Raw genomic sequence first — 16,825 nt, forward strand, 5'->3', positions numbered from 1 at the left:
AACAAGAATGACGTGATATTAAAATGAAATAAGACACTTGAATTTGTTCAAAATGGATTATTATTTTTTTTGTTTTTTTGGAATGCAATTACGCTTCCTGAACCGCATGAGGCTTTGACTCAGTCCAATAGTGACAATTATGTTTGTGGACAAAGCCATTACGCCAGCAATAGGCCTTATCTGAAAGGATGATTTTTCGTTGAAAAAAAAGCACAGTACCCATCGGGGAATATGGATTTGCGTAATAATATTGGATAATTCCCAATCATTGTACCAACTGAATACACGAACAAAATTGTACACTAATCCGTAAACAAACATGGCCGCCACGAGCTGTCAAAATCACATCATTCCTATTGGTAGACGCTGCATAATATAAAAATTTTCAAATAAATATATGAACAACGAACAAGCAACTAACGGACTATTGTGACATCAGTTGTTGTATTGATGAAAATATATGAAGAGTAACAAAATAACAAAAAATCTAAACTTAAGTCATTAGTTAAATCAATTGTATATAAGATTATGTAACAATTTTTATAAGGTGTACTACTTTTTCCGCCTGTGCCTCTCCCACCCACTCACTAATACATCATAAATCCTTTTTCACTTTCAAGATTTGTTTCTGTGCTAAGGTTTCGTTTATCATTTGACTTGTTTTCTGCGTAGCTTTCGTTTGAGGATGGATTCACTTTCGTCTGCAAATTAATATCTTTTCTATTGGCTGAGCCTTTAAAACCTCTCCAGAAGTCGGGATACACAAACAAGAGCAACAACAATTCCAATGTCAACGTTATGAAATAGCAAGCGATAAGGTAGAGCACAAACCAGCCATCGATAAGTTGTATTAAAGTCTGAAAATCATATCGCTCCGCTTCGTAATTATCCAAATTGGTTTCACCGAAATATAAAAACACTAACAAAAGTATAATCGCGAACTTGGAAATCCAAATGCAACTGCGCACGAAACGATTCGACTCGATCATGCCATAATTCCAGCTACCGAAGAGCGGCTGAAAGAGAAACCAAGCCATGAATACATCATGATAGGCGGCTTTAATTTTCTTCCATTTTTGCGCTCCTGACAACTTTTCGCTTTTGATGTCCTCCTTGTCAGTTACATCCTCGGTGTTATCGGGTTGCACACGCACCGGCGTTCTACCAATCCATTTGCGTACCGTGCAGTGTTGCTTCTGGCCAGTCGTTAGATTGACAATAGTTATGGCCTCACAGTACCACGATGGATAGCGGCCACTTTTATCTTGACTTATCTGCAGCGGTCCCTTGAGTTGATTGGCATGTACAGGCAGTTCCAGCACGCAAGTTGTATGCGGCCTCAGAAAGGGACGCTCTGGATTTTGTGTGACCGTGTACGTTTGACCGCTTGGCAATAAAATCAGTATATTTGCCGAACTTGCTGCAGTCCATTGACTACCCGTGGTTATATGTAACGCAATATTTCGCATCATGTATTGATCGTTTTCACTCAACTCGGTGAACAACTTGTCATGGTTCGTTGTAAGATCGTCACAAGCGCGTAGCAGCAACCACAAGAAAACCAATAGTAGTAAGATGTAGAATGCCACTACATACCAGTTAACATCCAAGTGTTGCTTTAGGCTGCGATCGCGCACCGTCTCATCGGCTGTGCTGTAGTAGGAACAACCAGAGAATATGGACATGTGATAGCAAAGGCAGGTGATATTATCGCCACCTTCTGGATCGATTGCAGCGACGCAACCCTCAGTCTGCCATGTGGGATTATCCAGGTTGACATTCCAAGAGAGGCATTCGTATAGCTCCACTGTGAAGGCATAATGAACTCTACGTTGCACTTGCGCCCCCTTTGCGGCGATTAGTGCCACATAACACCAATCAGTTTTGTCGTTATAATTCGAATCTGCATATTTCGTACCATTTTTTCGGATCTCATTGCTCGTGATATTCAACTTCACTTGTTTCCCCTCTTCACGCACTGCTTTCAGATTTGGCATTTTATTGCATTGTACCAGCACTTCCATATCCATCTCGACTTTTATGAAATTGATAATGACAGCGGCGCCCTCTGGCGTGCGTATTTGATAGATCGGCATTTCGTCAGCAGCCTCCACATAACCACGTAGCAAAGGCGGCTCCTTTGGTATGCGTTTTTGCAGCATTTCAAATTTGAACGGTACTTGGAGCTTGATACCTGAAATCGTTAGGTCAGCTTCACTGAATGCGCTGAAGTAGAAGACGGAAGTGGTAATGGGATGTTCTGTGGGATACCACCAGAATGGGTTCTCCTTGAACGAAATCATCTGTGCAGTCATTTCAGCGCCACCCAACTTCGCTTGCATATCCTGTAACATTGGTTTAGTGAGCACTGCTGTGGTTAATTCGTCCAATGAGACCACGGTTAAATCTTCATTATTATTCATGCTGAAAGTTATCATTTGCACCGTTAGTTTATCAACAACAAAGTCTTGATCACCCTTATGCACCTTGAGACTACTTGCCACACCAATGTCACGCAATAATTCGAAGGAACGACATATGGCATGCATCCATATATTAATGGCTGTTAAGATCGTGTCATTAAGCTTCGTATGTGCACCGTAATATTCGATAAGCTGTGCGAACTTCGGCTCTAAAGCGGCGCGCTCATCTGCTACTTTAATCATGCCACCTTCGAATTCCCACAACAGCGATTGCACGTCGACAAATTGCTCTGAATTATTTGAAAATTTCGATACCATGCCCACCAATTCTTCGGTCATATCCCTAACTTCTTCCTTGTACATATCCTTTATGTCGCCATTTTCAATAACTTTGACAAAACCGTCACACATTTTATCCAACAGTTCATTAAACACGTTCACCTTTTCGCTCGTTAAGTTCCCCATTGGATCCATCAGCTCGCTGGTCATAGTGCCCAGTTGGCGCAGATCCGTCAAGGAGTCGGCCTTAAAGTTCTTGAATGCCGACAGCACATTTTTAATTACATTCAGCGGCTGCTCCGCCATCATAAGCGTTGCTTTGACCACAGCGCGTGCGTACTGACCGCCTTCGAGCAAACGTTTCACATTGTTTGCTGGCTGTTTCATGTACTCTAGGATATTTTTCAGCCCCTTTGGTATGTCCGGTTTTGTTAGCTCTATCGGCACTTGGTATTTTTGGCAGGCATCAAGGTTGTCGCATATGCGAAAGTTGAGCGCCGTTACTTGTGGCACGTAAATATCCCAATGCGGATCGGTTGTGCGATCATATAGCAGATTACCTGCTTTTAGCACATAATAAATCGGTAAATTTCGATCAGTCCAATTGTCGCAGGCGACTTTGAAGAGCGTATCACCCGGTATGCCTTTCTGAGGTGTGATCGTACAGCTGCCACCTACCGGTGGATCGTTGCGTTTGAAAGTGGCTATTGCTTCGCTATCGATACCGTTTGCTACGAGCGTGACATTAAACTTGAATGAGGCCGCCTTCGGTGGCATGAAATGTACCTTACCATCACTGTTTGTCGTTATGAATTTATCGTCAACTGAAAAGTAGAATTTGCGCAAGTCGCCACAATAGCCAATACAATCAGCGTGTATAGACATGCTTGAATCGTCGTTGTAAAAGTAATCCCAACAGTTGCGTTCACAAAGGAGCATCAATGGAAATTTGGTGCCATACTCGACTTTTATGTATAAATAATCACCGGCAATTGCACCAGTAACAAGGGATTTCGTATGGAGTGTGACCTTATAAAGACCCATTAATGAGAGATATCTGCCGTCTATATTACATTTGGGAGCTATAGAGATAACAACAATAACTGAGCATAGAGCAGGCATTTGTTTTGATGAAGTGAATACTCACTAGTGCACAAAATAGTGTCATTCTTACAATATTGATTATTGAAATCGTGCTCAACTGGTTGGCAACGCCATTCAAACGTGTACCGTTGCTTGCCTTTTGGTTGGCTAAAATCGTAGCTGTGCGAGCCATCCAACTCTATAGCTTGCTCCCGACCAATTGACATTATGCCAGCACCATCGATGTGACTATAGATATCCAGATTGACGAAGTCTATGTGGCACTAAGAAAAAAAAATAATGGATTATACTATAAGGCATATACACATATTTACAAATTCTTTGACCTACTGACCTCACAACGCCCCGTTGTGCGTCCATCGCTCTTTGTCACGACAATACGATTATTTGTGCCCTTTGTATCAGGCCTCACCGACACTGTATATGGCATCCAAATAACGCGTGGAACGGTAGTCTTTCCAAAATCGGCTAAAATCTCTGAAAAAGTATTTCAAGACTTACAAGCTGACATTATCGTTTTTTAAACAACATACCGCCAGTGCCGCTGACAGCCTTCCACGTGTACTCCACCGGTCGTCCACACGAGTGTCCAAGCACGGATATTTCATACTTTTTGCCCATATCAATCCAAATCGGCTCGTCGGCGTATTGTCCGTGCGCACACTTGCAATAGGTGCATATGTCTTGTAGCGAAAACGGCAAATTGGAGAGGCAAAAATAGATCACGAGCAACAAGCGCGACATGAGCGTACAAATGGTGAGTGAAAATTACAAAGAAAAAATATTACAATGAAAGTCAAATGTCTGACTTCAAAAGTTAACGTAATGAAATTAAAGAGAAAGTGAAGAAATATTTCTTTTTTTCGAAGAATTTTCAGTTGTAAGTTGTTAAGTATTGAAAAGAATGATATATATATCATGTAAAAAGACTAATTCTAACTTGCGAATCATGTGATATAATTTCAGCGTGGAAAATGCGAAACAAAACTTATTCGGAAAATCGCTTGTGGCAGGCAGAAAACATTGCTTCAGAAACAAAATCCGAATACACGAACTTTAGCGGTTTGATTAAAAAACAAAAAAAAACTACATACACGAGTATATGGTCAAACATTTCGTAAGACGTTTACGCTTAGTGAAAGGATCGGCGATGTTGTGGAAGTTCAGTCTAATAGCATATATTCCCCTGCACCTTGATTTCGCTAAAACAGGGATTTGAGCAATATCCAATTCCTTTTGGAATGAAAGTACTAAACAAAGTTCAACGTGGATTTTTAAACCAAAAAAATTTTTGCTTTTAACTGACCTCACTTTAAGTTGTTGATGCACATAAAAGCCATTTGGTCTGAGAATAGTCCTTGATCCTTCAGTTTTTGCCACATTTTAATGTTTTTTGAGTATTTGCCACTACTATCCGAGTTGATGGTTTACAAACAGCGGATTGGTAGCTCAAAATTATTTTACTAACTTTATTAAAATTGTATAACCTGATTGGGATATATTAAGCTTGCCAAGTAACGCTCAAAAGGAAACGTCGGAGACACTAGATATGCATATATATATATATATACAAGTATATAAATGATCAACGGCATGTACTGAGTCAGTTTAACCACGAACCCATGCCAAATTTGATGACAATATCTCGTCTAATGACAAAGCTTTCCATGCAACCGCTTGATTCCGATTGCTAAGTTTGTATGGCAGCTATATGCTATAGTCGTCCGACATCGGCCGTTGCGACAAGTGACCAACTTCTTGTTGAAGATAGGACGCATGCAAAATTTCAGATCGATATCTCAAAAACTAAGCGACTAGTTCGCATATATACAGACGGACGGGCGGACAGAGAGAAGGACATGGCTAAATCGACTCAGCTCGTGGTGACAATCAATATCTTTTATATATATATTTTATGGGATCGCTGACGTTTCCTTTCGGATTTTACAAAGATGGTATACTTAATATGCTCTGTTCAGAGTATAAAAACACGGACATAATTTTTAAAAATGCAAAGTTTTTTAGTTTGTCGAAATACAGCCAGCTCAGAACTAGGTGATTCACTCTGCAAACCATGGCACACTAAAGTGGTATGCCACCCATACAAAACTATACACAACAACACGTTTGAACTAAATGTATTTCCAATGCTTTCGTAAGGACATTTTGGTGGCAACAAAACTAGTGAAGCTAGTGGTTTGCTGCAATGGGACACAAGCTAAGTAAATGTATTCAAATTCAAATGTAAACTCAAAAAGGATGCACAAATCTACACAGTATGTTATAGGAGGAAATCGTAGGGCAGAACGCCTATATATGCCCTTGCGCATACACAAATGAGGAGACAAACACACTTTCACTAATATGAACACAAAGGCATACAGCTGTAAATGCACACACATACATATATATGTGCACATAAAAGTGTTGACAAAATAAAAAAAATATTTGCATATATATGTATGTGTGTGCTTGTGTGATATGCGCAGCTAACAAACAGCGCCAAATTGAGTTATATATGTGTAAATATGTACACAGCTATGTGAGAGCAAGTAAAATGCTTGAAAGCTCAACGCATTACGTATACGCCCTGTTGAATGGCACAACGAAATTTACTTTCAATTTCAATGCAATGTGAATGTTCGGCGCTTCGGCTTTTTCGGTTTTGTTTTTTTTATCACATTTTCCATCTATCCTTCATCCTCACATGCAACTACACATACCATATGTGTGTGCAGTTGTGTGTGTTTGTTCATTTTCATTTTTATGGCATTACACTCGGGCGCCCTTTGTGTAAGCGCTCACCTGTGTGTATGCAATCCCTTATGCCCATCGCGCCATTCACATTTATTGCATTATAATAAATTGTATTAAATATGAGTGAGAAGGAAAAAAAGCCATTTATACAAAATGGTGAAGGCGCGCTTTTTATGACAACATACAAGCATATTAATACGTACGGCACATAATCAGGTGTACTTACGGCGTGCCAAAGGAGTGAAGCAAAATTAAAAAAATGTAGAAAGTGGCAGAGACTTTACAGCAAGCAAGCGCGCAACTACGCTCTCCACTTTTATATTTATTATATTGTATTTTTTACTTTGCGCCGCCCCTTTTGCTCTTTGTCAGCGCCCTCAATTCGCATCATTTCCACTGATTGACACAGCGTCTGGCAGACTGACAAGCTTACAAATTTACATACGTACACATGTTCATTTATATTTATGGTATATAGCCAGCTTGCATGCATATGCATGTGTCGAAAATTGAATTATTTTTTATATTGCCATGAAAAAAGTTGTGAAATCACGAGATTATTATACTCCGCCTCATTTTTTGTTTATTAACAGCTTTTTGCATTTACAATACCGTTTACATCTTATCTCCGCTGCCTGACTATATAATGCCTGACAATATAATATTTCACATTTTGATTTCAATTATGCATTTTGCTTGCGAGCATATCTGTTTGAAAGCAAAGCAAAGCAGAGGCCGTTGATTTATCAAAAATTGTGATTGGTATTCTAAAAAACAGCTGCTCGCGCTGCATTCTTGCGAAAGTGATTGAGTGTCATTGTCGCGATACAGAAACAGATGTGGAGTGATTAAATTGTGTATGCTTTAGTTAAATTGTGTTTATCATTTAGTTATCAGTATTTACATAAAAAAATTTTATAATATGTCGCTTTGATTTTCCAGATAATATTACATAATTATTTTTCAGCGCTCATTTGTCGGCTTTTCGCTGGTTTTCTCCGCATTGAAAAAGTTTTTTGACCATCAAAAGGTACAAACCTCCAACGCTTTCAATATTACAAGTACCTATATTTGAGTTGTCTTCTGTTTTTATCTGAAGCACCATATAGCCTGCAGATTATTATTTTGAAAAGTGAAAGATTGAGAAGAGAATCATATCTCAATTTAAGGTTTATTACTTGCTCAAGTTAAGCTATATCACTCTTCTCAATCTTTCGAAGCTTAAAGAATAACATCCATTTTTCAAAACTCAGCGCTGTCTCACAGAAAAAATTATATCTGTTAATCCTTAGGTACAACATTATCTTCCTACATCTGCATTGAACTCCAGTCCCAATATCACCTTAGCTTAGTAGGTGAAATCATGAATTGAAAGAGCAACATATACATGTGTTATATAATATCAGGAAATTACCACTGCTGGCTTAGAACTAAAACGATTTTTGATTTAATTATTTATTTTATCAGTGGCTTGTGCATTTTTCTTCCCATTTATTACATAAAGAGAGAGGCAGATATATAAATAGGAATGTACCATTTACCACTACTATGTATCAATTGTCTTCTTCGTTGAAAAACTAATATCTTGAGTCATCTATACATTTTCACATTCGATGAATACTTATTTAAATAGACTGGTTCTCCCATTCTTATTCCTTTTGCAAAATAAAACACCTTTATCTACACCATTTTCCTTCTCCATATAGCACTGTTGATATAATGTTGAGAATTGAGGTTTTATACCTCAACTATAGAGACAACTGGGTATTAGTTGTGTAAATTACGAATAAATTAGCTTAGGTTGGCTTACACAAATAATGATTCATAATCCTCCCAGTATGGTAGTTTTTCTTAGGTAGTTAGCCTGTTACTGGGTTCCATGGAGACTCAACTCAATTAACTGTCAATTAGACATTAATTGAGCAATTAGTTAATTTTTTCACTGTATGATAAATTGAGAACAATTAGCTATCAATTAAACATGAATCGAGCAATTAGTTAATTTTTTTACTTTATGGTAAATTGCGAACAATTAATGATCAATTAAACATTATTTGAGCAATTACTTAATTTTTTCAGTGTATGATAAATTGAGAACAATTAACGGTCAATAAAACATTATTTGAGTAAATAGTTAATTTTTTCACTGAAGGTAAAATTGAGAACAATTAGAGGTTAACTTACTGAAATTTTCCTAATTGAATAATAAGAATTTGTTTGAACATTCTCGGCACACTTATAGGTATTCTGACTGGACACTGTCCAATAGATTGACACGCGGCGCGGCTAAATATCTACCAGACGCTCCTTGCCAAAGATATAGGAGGAAGTCGAGGTGGCATCGTATTGTCACTGCCTTCTCTATTTCCCGGCTTTTGCCAGACTGAGATTGTAATAACGCGGTAGAAACCCCTTGGCGAACCCAGTGAAGTTCTTAGGATTGATATTAACCGTCTTAATAAGTTTGTGGTAAGCACAAAACGATTCGTCGATCGATGAGGGATCACCAGAACGAGTTAAGAGTTTTTGTGTAACACAAAGGATAGAAATTTATCCAAATGAGATTCAACGAGTTTGCATCAACCCCACGACCTAACCTATACTCTATAATTAATAGTTAGCAAAATTATGAGTTTTGGGACAACAAGAGTGAGTTAAAGAGAACCCGAAAACCACTTGACCTTTGGCTATTTCCAATGCAATTTTTCGATTTTTTAATGAATATATTCCTTACACACAACGTTATTTACCAATACTAACACATTAGTAAATATTAAACTAAAATTTATATTTAGTCTCACTCTTTCCTATATAACGCCGATAGTCACTTTCCGCTGTCATTTTTCAACCTAAAAAAATCTGGGTCAACATTTTGCGTGCGCGTCGCCGAATACGATTTGTCGATTATGAGGCGCTTTTCCACAATCCAAAAATGTCAGAGTCGCATATCAGGAAATATAAAGAAAACCAATGCTGTTTGCAAAATGGGGCACAATTTATAGACTTGAACGCACGAGCAGACAGGTAGCAAGTGACGTTGATAAAGCGCGAAATGTTAGAAAAACAATTCGTACTAAAAATACACGTGAAAAGCGATAAAGAGCTGCACAAAATGAAAAAAAAGCGCTAAAAGCGCTAAAATGCCCAAATGCAAATGCTTTGCAACGAGAGCTTAGCGTAGTCGCTTGCGCACATAGGCGCACTTTTCCCCGCCTCGCTGCGCGTAGGCACTTTATGCAATTTTACTATGCAGTCGACACTCCGCAACGGCCTTAAAAAGTGCTGGCGCATGTTGCATTGTTTTTACCTGTTGGCTTAGTTTGAAAAATTGCCGCGCCACCCACTTACACACACTCATGTAGAATTGCAGTAAAATATTGTGGCATGCATTTGTTTGCACCCACACCATCCACCTTACAGCCGACCCGTTTTTACATTGCTATATTTCCATTTCCGTTGCCGATTTAATGGCACTAAACGTCAGTTAAGACACACTAAACTACAAACAACCGGCGCTCACCTACACCTGCGCGTCAATATATGCAAATACCGTAAACAACTACAGTAAAAAAAAAAATCGAAAACAAAAAGCAGCGCATTTACATGTGCTGCAAGCGGTGCCACAGGCGATGTGGCAGGCAGCGGCCTAAAGACACATATTTGCCAGTTTTTCTACGTCAGTGGTGTGTGTGTGTGTGAACTTAAAATAAACGAGCGCATTCGTAGCTTAAGACATAAACAGCAGTGGCAGGCGATAAAAATCTGAAAATAAAATTTGTTGTTTGAGTTGCGCATTTTATTTGGTAGCAAAGTGTCAAGCAAATAAGGTCACAAGTCGACATACTTGAAAATTGCAAAGCATAACTAGGCGCTAGTTTTACGTATTTGGTTCCTTATGGGTATGAGCTTAGGCACTAGACTTGAACTTAATTATTTTTTTTTTTTTGAAAAAGGCGTGAATGTTTGTGCTAATCAGTTTTAGTTTATGGTGTGGAATATTCCGGCATTAAAATTGAATATTTATATAATCTCGCAGGCAGTATATATAACGGAATTAAATAACTTAACTGTTGTTTGTAGCACTTTCATTGGTTCTATACTTCAGATAATTTTCTATACTTCAGACAATTTTTGTCATGTAACCAAATTTTAATTTCATGAAGTCTGTCTATCCAACGTTCGGTTGCCAGGTTGATATTAGAGGGCAGCGTGTAACGGACGCAAGGAGGAAAAGAAAGAAATTTCAAAATGTAGGCGTCATCTTATCCGTTAACAGCTTTAACGTAAATATATCATAAGTTATAACCGTGATCTCAACTAAGAATTTTGAAAGTTTTTTTACTTCCCTACTTTTACCGTCACTTCTTTTTCATTAGTTCATAAATGTTCTATGTGAAATTATAAAGAAATTGTTTATAAATTATAAAAAAAATTAATGTTAAACTGATGCAATAGATTTAATTCTAGTTATATTATTTTACAACATTAGTTAAAGCGTCAGTTGAAAAATTTTGATTTTGGGCGTGGCTCCGTCCACTTTTCCATATAATTCAATTTCTGACAAATGTGAATAAATCACAGCTGCGCCTACTTTCCACAATTATTATATGTTTGTGCGGTAAAAAGAAATCCATTATTTTTCCGATAGATGGCGTTGTTTATATGTATCTCGCGTCTCGCGGCTGGATGTTGTTTTGTAATTGGCTGATTCAGTTTTGTTTGAGCGCGCATCAAAAATGGACACCAGCAAAAAGAAAATAGCTAAATTTTACAGTCTTTCTTCGATAAGGGCTAAAACGCAAGCTAAGCGGCTGAAAATGTGAATAGCGTAGTCCTGTTACTGTAACAGCCAATGATGCGTAATTTTGGTTTCGTCGATTCAGGTCCGGTAATTTCGATGATCATTTCGATGGAAGATCAATTATCGAAAAAATAAATCAAATAATGAAAATCTCCGAGTCCAAACATCGATTACGACTGTCCAGGGCCTAAACATTGCACAAAAGACCGATTGGAACCATTTGAATAAGTCTGGATACGAAATGGAATAACTTGAATGCTTTAGTTCCAAGCAAAAATAATAGATTTCTTTTTACTACACCTAATATACCGTAAATAGAGTTTTGATACCTTCAGTTCACTTGACCTTACTTTCAGTGGTTATGTCCACTTGTGAATTCAAAAAAATCGTAATTATTTTTAATAATAATTCGTAATCGAATTCAAATATATTTGAAATTACTCTTCGAACATTTGCAACAGATCAGTCAAATATTTTCGTAGATATGTGTGTGATATAGTGTTGGCGGTTCACAATACATGAAACGTGTTTTTCGCGAAACACTGCCCGCAGAGTCGGTGAGAAAAATTTCTCCGAAACAGTTGGACGACCTTCTTAGATATATTTGTCAGGTAATGATAGAAGCTGCAAAATTTTTAATAACGATTTCGTTTTTTTCATACCATTCTGTGGTGTTAGTTTTTTCACGAAAATCTACTTTTTTTTGGAAGCTGCTATTTTATGAAAAATCGAACCTTTGACTAGTTTTTCGATCATTTCCTGTATGCAACTATTGTTATGATACTATTTTTTTCTTTGGTATGTCAATTTGAGATAAATTTAAGCCAAAAAGTTACAAGTTTTTGCGAAGGTTCTCCGAAATTTGTTGTTGGTTGAAACCTTGGCTCTATTGACACGAATAATATAGTGTACAACTGCTAAAAGTCATTTAATCTAGATTTGGGCTTCTAACTTCATTACTCATTAGTAAGTTAGGCTTTTAACTAACCTTCCAAGTATGCCAATACATTTACCATAATGAAGTTCGAAATATAATATAATACTCGGAGTGAACATGTATTTAACTAAATTTATTAATAAACCGGTTGAGAATTTTAATTAACGTCGGAAACGAAATGGCGCTTAAATTATTGTGTTTTGTTTTGAGGGGCTGTTTGAAGTGAAAGAATTAAGGAATTCTGAGAAACTGCAGAAGTTTTCAAATAAAATAGTTTTAAGCGAAAAAATATTCCTCGCCGCCAAACTAGTTTTTGCGAAGGTCCTTCTGGAAATCGGCTACTAAATTAAGGATATTAAATTTTTTTTAAATAAATCACCAGTTGAAAATTAGTCCGCAAGTGCTTCAAAAATTCATTTAGTTTAAAAGATAAGTATTTCGAAAATCAACATTTCGCTTGATAGAATATACATGCTTACTAAAAAAATCAGAGGGCAGCAGATCGATTCGTATATACCTCAAAATACTCGCATATCCGTTATAATGCATCCTGCAATAATAATGAAAAACTCTGTTTACTCTAAGTAAGTTAAAAAATTACTTAAAGGTTTTCTACATTAAAGCTTGCAGCAATCTTTCACTTCGTCCAAACGTTTTTTTAATCCATATGAGCTTTTATTTCTTCTTCTTTTTTTTGCCTGCGCTCAACTTCCTCCGTTGCACTCTGCCCTTTCCAGACCAGCTATAATTATCCATTCTTAGAACCGTTAGTATATTTAGTGTTACACACTCGTGTGAGCGTGTATATGTGTATGTGTATGCTCTTTTGTTCATAAATTGAAAGCGCTGCGGCGCTCCCATTCTCTGCGACTCCTCACCACATAGCAAATTAATCAAAGTAATTAAAAATTCTTTCAAGGTTTCCAATGAATTTAATTTGATTTCATTGCAATTCAATGTGCCAAACTCACAAAAGCGGTTAGCGTTCAACCTACAATAACATACATACTTACATACATACCTACACATGTTAGCGCGCTTAGTTGCTTTAAGCTTGTGTGTGTTGCACTCGCTCATTGATCCAAGAAAATGTGAACATCCAACAACTAACTAACTATTGAAACGTACGCAAACTCATGCCAACTATCGAGTGAAAGCATTTAAACTCCTGCTACAAGTATTAGTTATAGCTGCTGGCCGAAGCTCGTGCTGGCCTCGTAGGTTACTCATACGCCCGCCTGCGTCACTAATTCAGCTGCCGGCCGTCAGACGCTACTTTCGCAGCTGAAATGTGAAACTTTGATGTAAGTTTTCGCTTTGAAAGTTTTTACACACAGACACAGCGAAATAATACTGTTGGCATGTGTATGTGTGTGTGTATGTTGGTAGTTTGTTTGAGCGCTTCGTTACATCGTTTGGCCACTAGTTTTCTTGCACTTTCCTTGGCGTTGTGTAGAATTACAATCACTTTGGTTTTTATTTTATGTTTGCTGCTTGTTTTTGGCTCTTTTGCTGCAACTTTCGCTACTATTACCACATGCCGCCATTTGAATTTCGTTTTGCACACACGTTTGCTGAGCCAACTCGTATTTTCTTTGAAACTTTCATGATGAAGATATGGCAAACTTCAGGTTTTAGCATTTCTTCAATTTTACTTCAAGTGTTATTTCATTTAATTTTTTGGGTTTTCGAAAGCTTTGAAATATTAATTTATGATCGTAAAAGTTTTAATAAGCTTGATTGAGAGCTTTTTTGAAAAGGTAAGCAATTTTCAAAATTTTTTAGCTGATAAAATAGTTTAAGTTATTAGCTCAGCCAACTAACTCGAACGATTTTTAGCGCTCAGAGAGTAAAACAGTTTGAAATTTATTTTATTTTCCTCCACTAAAGCTCTCCGATACATATAAATATCAACGCTTAATACATTTATATGCACATAGCATATGCATCACTCAACCAACTTGCTTTCCACATAACTTCCCTTCGTCTCTCGCTTTACCAACGCCACTGCTTGCGCCCTTTTAATTTTATTGAAAGATTTCCCCGTTGGATTTAATACAATTCCTGATGAATTAGCGCACCGATTGACGGATTGAAAAGTGCGTACCTGCTTGTCTCTTCAAATGCAACACATTGCCGCATTCATACATAAGCAAGCATTACGTCGATCTGTGTATATAAGTGTAGCACGTTTGTGCGCCTGAAAGTCTGCTTTGCTTTCTCTGTATTCGCGCGTGTGCAGCTTATCGCTTTGACGCGCATTGAATACGTAATCAGTTCGCTCCTTTGTATGGCATTCGCAGTATTGAAATGGAATTGCGATTTTTTCGCATTTTTTTGTGGTTGAATTCCCAGCCGCTGGGGTTTGTGGGAGGAGAGTATAGGTGTTGTGAATTTGATTTTACTTATATATGTCTGTAAGCCAGTATATTATATTTTAACATAAAGAAAATTATATTAAACTCTAAATATGAAATGATATTGGCGGTGAAAATTGCTAAAGCGGTGTGATGTACATACATACACACAAAGGCTTTTTAAATTGGTTTTATGATTGTGTTATGTGATTTACATAAATAATTCAATTAATTAAATGTTTAAAAAATATTATTAAAACTTTGCTTTGAATCAGTAACTGTTTTGAAAAAAATTACATATAAACATAAATACATATGCATACATATGTGTATATTTTTTTAAACATGTGGCAACTCTAAAAGCTTTTCAACGAATAGATAAGCTAAACGTAGTTATTTAAAACTAAAAACATTAAAAAAAATATTTTCTTAATAGATGGCAACTCTAAAATTTTTTAAACGATTAAATAAATTATAATAATAGAAACGAAAAAACAAGATATAAAAATATGAAATGAAAATTAAATATTTTTTGATACCTGGCAACTCTACTTGGAAAAAAAAACTGTAAGCAAATAAATAAGCTAAAACTTGTGTTTAGATACTTACAAAAAATTTTTAAAGAAAATAACAATAAATTAAAAAAAAAATTAAATAATAAATATATATATATATTTACTTTATATATATATGGCAACTCTATAATTTTTAAATATAAATAATAAGCTAAAATTAGTTAATAAAAACTAAAAATAAAGACTTTTTTAAATTTGAAATCTGTTCAAACTCTACACACTTCAGCTAGTACTTAAAGCTTGGTTTGCAAAGCCCAAAAGAATACAGTCAAAACACTCTCTCCATCTTTCGCAAACTTTCTCACAGTCGTCCTTGATTTCTGCGCAAGTAAATTGAAACATTATACCCACTTAAGTGCAAAACATATGCCTCACTTCACACACACGCACACTCACAGGCACACATGTTTCGCACTCTTTCGCTTGTTACGCTTAAAATGCGCAAATGATCAATGCAAATCGGCTTAAAATTGTCGCAATTCTCAAACGCATTTTCCTCTAACCAACTGAAGAAAGCGTCTGTTACTAGACGTGACAGGCAGTAAAGCTTTCGAACTAAAACACTCACTTAAGGTTCAATTCAATCACTTACTGCTTGCGCCACGTCAAATGTGTCCATGCTCGCAAAATTTCACTCTCAGTTATGCTACGGAGAATGGACCTCACATATGAGCTCATTTCCATCTTTTACTTATATGTATGTAAGTGTATAAGTATTGCGGACATTTTGTGGTGGCATTTTTTCGCATTGGGAAAGAGTCGCTTGTAAAAATTTGATGATGCATTTTGTCTACTTTTAGGCTGTTGCGTATAAGTTAGTGCTCGACAAACTAAGCCGATGAGACGTGATGTGTGACCTTAAACAGCTGGCTGCTACGAAGCATGTTGATTTAATGTACTTACTTGCCATGTCGTGTAATATTATAAAATATTTAGAAGTTATTTAGCATTGAGTTTTCTGAAATGCAGAGTGTGTAGGTGGTGCTATTAGTAGAGTTTTCCGAATATACAGTATATGAAGTTTCTCATTTGTGGAATAAAGCTCAGTAACTCGTCAGAATTCCAAGATATGTTAACGTTTTTTCATTTTCTCATTGACAGCGGGTTGTCAGAAAATGTACAAGTTTCTTTCGTTTCTTCGTTCTTTTCAGGCCAACAATATATCCAAATATCTCCCAGGGAGTCATGACGGAAAGCAAATACATTCCGAAATTTGTTGTTGGCTGAAACCTTAGCTCTATAGGCACTATTAGGAATAATATAGTTTACTACTGCTAAAACGAGATTAAGGCGGATTTGGGCTTCTAACTTCATTACTCATTTGTCAGTTGGGCTTCTAATTAACCTCTCAAGTATGCCAGTACATTTAGCATATCGAAGTGCGAAATATAATACTCGGAGTGCACATGTATTTAACTAAATTTATTTATAAACCGGTTGAGAATTTTAATTGACCACGGGAATGAAAAAAGAAATATTAACTTGAAGTATAAAATGGCGCTTTTATTATTGTATTTTGTTTGAGGGGCTTTTTGAAGCGAAATAATTGAGGAGTTCTGAGAAACTGCAATGCTAAGTTGAGTAGCTTTCAA

At 36.7% G+C, this 16,825-nt stretch overlaps 1 protein-coding gene across 1 annotated transcript; it reads right to left on the reverse strand.

Moving 5' to 3' along the window:
* Positions 1 to 454: 454 nt before the first annotated feature.
* On the reverse strand, positions 455 to 4,590 carry LOC106621493 (uncharacterized). The gene is made up of 4 exons (XM_014240390.3): positions 4,340 to 4,590; positions 4,141 to 4,283; positions 3,850 to 4,069; positions 455 to 3,784 (listed from the first exon to the last, which is right to left on the reverse strand). Exons 1-4 carry the CDS (start codon positions 4,548 to 4,550, stop codon positions 588 to 590), a joined length of 3,771 nt encoding a protein of 1,256 aa, XP_014095865.2. The 5' UTR covers positions 4,551 to 4,590; the 3' UTR covers positions 455 to 587.
* Between the last annotated feature and the right edge of the window lie 12,235 nt (positions 4,591 to 16,825).

Source organism: Bactrocera oleae, chromosome 6 (genome assembly GCF_042242935.1).
Source record: "Bactrocera oleae isolate idBacOlea1 chromosome 6, idBacOlea1, whole genome shotgun sequence".
Lineage (NCBI taxonomy): Eukaryota > Metazoa > Arthropoda > Insecta > Diptera > Tephritidae > Bactrocera > Bactrocera oleae.